Source organism: Curcuma longa, unplaced genomic scaffold (assembly GCF_044706935.1).
Source record: "Curcuma longa cultivar G26 ecotype Majalengka, Jawa Barat unplaced genomic scaffold, ITB_CL_G26_1.1 contig_18879, whole genome shotgun sequence".
NCBI lineage: Eukaryota > Viridiplantae > Streptophyta > Magnoliopsida > Zingiberales > Zingiberaceae > Curcuma > Curcuma longa.
Window position 1 is genome coordinate 1 of NW_027430940.1, and position 2,535 is coordinate 2,535.

Here is a 2,535-nt window from a genome sequence, read left to right on the forward strand (position 1 = left end):
ATCTTGGGTTAGACCGGCGCCTACTGTTCCTCGTAGGAACGCGTCTTTACCCACTCCACTCAGGAGAATTTACCTGATGCCAACCAAGTCCTCCAGACCTGTTGGACTTTTGCTCGGCTCTGTCGTTGCCTCCCAGGACTTGAACGCAACTGATCCTCCTGATCAGTCCATTCTTCTCTGCAACTTGGTCCTCCTGACCAAGTCCATTTCATCTGCAACTTGGTCCTCCTGACCCAAGTCCAGATCTTGCCTGGTGCACGTTGACTCTGCCAAGTCTTCTTGCCTAGCCACACTAGGACTTAACCTGTTCTCTGCAAACTCATTTCAATCTGGTTAGCCAAACCACATACTTAACTTGATCCTAGTTCCATAATCAAAACATAGGTTTGACCTGCTAGTGCTTCCTGCACTAACATATAATTGCTATGCTGAGCACCGATTTCCTGAGCACCCGTGAGCGCTTCCATCCTGACCGTTCATCCGATCGCGTGCTCAAGTTCAGCCGTCCAAAAAATCACGATTGCACAGTATTTCTCCTCGGACCTCCGCCGCTTCCCGCCGCCCGTTCATCGCCGTCCGACCACCGTCGGCCGCCGGACCGGGCCCGTTGGAACCGCAACTCGCCGGCGGTCCGGCGGTGGCAGGGTTCCGGCCGCGATTTGGCCGGAATCCGGCCGGATTTCGGCCGGAATCGGCCAACAGACACTGTTGGCCGATTCCGGCCGCGATTCGGCCGGAATCCGGCCAAATTCCGGGCGACAGCAGCGCCAGCCACTGCTGCCGTGTTTCGGCCGGAATTCCGGCCGGATTCCGGCCCAATCCGGCCGAAATTCGATGTTGGGATGTGCGCCGTCGAGTTGCGGTTCCAACGGATCCGGTCCGGCGGCCGGCGGTGGTCGGACGGCGATGAACGGGCGGCGGAAGCGCGCGAACGTCGGACTTTATGGCTCATAATTTAGCTATCAAACCTTTTGACTTTGAGAGAACGTAACACTTTATGGCTCATAATTTAAATTTAATTTCAAATTGTTAATTTAAAATTAAAGACATAAAACTAAAATGTTGGATGACAGAATCATAAAATCAATTGTAGATATTAAACTTAACAGATTGTAGAATTCAGCTTTCTAAATCATAAAATCAATTTCTCCTATACACTGCAGAACAGAACAGAAGGTATAGTTGACCCACGATAACAGGAGGATGAACGACGATAACCAACACACGACACACGATAACTAAAAGCTACTCTAAAGAATGACAACACAGGACCAGGAAAATTAAGAACATTCAAGTGGAACCAGCCGGCTGGAACCATCTGATCAGACGTGCGGTATCGCCGGCGGCAGCAGAGGAACAGGGCCATGCCCACCGCCAAAGCATTGAGACGGGAAAGCCAATGGTGGGCGCCGAAGAGGAGGACTGGAAGAAGAAGAAGAAGCTCTCTTGCTTTGACGGCAAACAATCTCCAAGCCGTAGAGAATCATGAAGTCTCGACCGTTCATGACTGCCCACCTCTTATGCATCTCGTGGAAGGACAGTCCGATGACCAAGCAATCGAAGCCCGCCTGATGTGCCACACCGTCGGCTTTCACGTTCAGCATATTCGCGAGCTTCATCAGGCCAACCTCTCCGCCGTGGAGTCCTGGGTAGAACCGCGCCATGTACTTGATGTCGTAGAGTTTTCCGTTAAAAAAGCTACTCGCCGTGGTTATAAACTCCCTCGGTGTCTCCGGCAGAGGCCTTCCGCCGGTAAACATCTTTACCAAATACCCAACATCGTACAGGCCGTGGAACGTCACGAACGTACCTCCGTGATGACTACTGAACAGTTTCTCCCATAGCAGAGCGGCGCAAGGAACAGAAGAAATACCTTCGCGCCGGTTTCTTTGGACGTCGCTACCGCTGTTCTTCAGTAGGTCTATGGACGTCGGCGTGTAGGGGTCGACGTCGGGGTCGAAGTCCGAGAAATTGATCTGCCATGTCATGCCGGGGTGGTTGCCGGCGTAGTCGAAAAGGGCGATTCCTAGCTGGATCATGCAGAGGTTGTCGACGTTGTATTTCATGTCGCGGTATCTGCGCTCTTCACCGGCATGGCGAGGGGTGTAGCGGAGGAAGCCGGAGAACTCTGTGTCGATGGCGACGATCGGGAAGGAGCGGCGAAGAACAGAGATCAACTCCATCTGCTCCAGTAAGTTTGCTTCCCAAACGTCGATGATCTCCATTGCTGCAAGCGATTGCTCTATGGACTATGCTCTGAGTTTCTCTCTGATCTGTTGTTTGCCTCGAAGTAGTTATTTATAAAGATGGATTTACTAATCAGTTGAGTTCAATTCGGAATCTGTTATCGCTGCACTACTCCTAATCCATTTGGAATTTTGGGATTCCGAATTAATTATATTAGGAAAATTTTCTATCTAATCTAATATTTAATTTTATCGGTTAAGAAAATTTTGAGTGATTTCAAATATTTAGGCGGTGTTTGTTTATTAAATAATCTTTTATTTTAAAAATATTTGTTAGTTACATTTTTTT

The 2,535-nt window shown here is 49.7% G+C and overlaps 1 protein-coding gene across 1 annotated transcript; it reads right to left on the reverse strand.

The window, feature by feature from the left end:
* Positions 1-1,322: 1,322 nt before the first annotated feature.
* On the reverse strand, positions 1,323-2,225 carry LOC141816971 (putative CCR4-associated factor 1 homolog 8). Its single transcript, XM_074704687.1, has one exon. The coding sequence runs from the start codon at positions 2,223-2,225 to the stop codon at positions 1,323-1,325; it is 903 nt and encodes a 300-aa protein (XP_074560788.1).
* Positions 2,226-2,535: the final 310 nt, after the last annotated feature.

Excerpts from the sequence above, each read along its gene's own strand:
- LOC141816971 (XM_074704687.1), bottom strand. The coding sequence starts at position 2,225 with ATGGAGATCATCGACGTTTGGGAAGCAAACTTACTGGAGCAGATGGAG.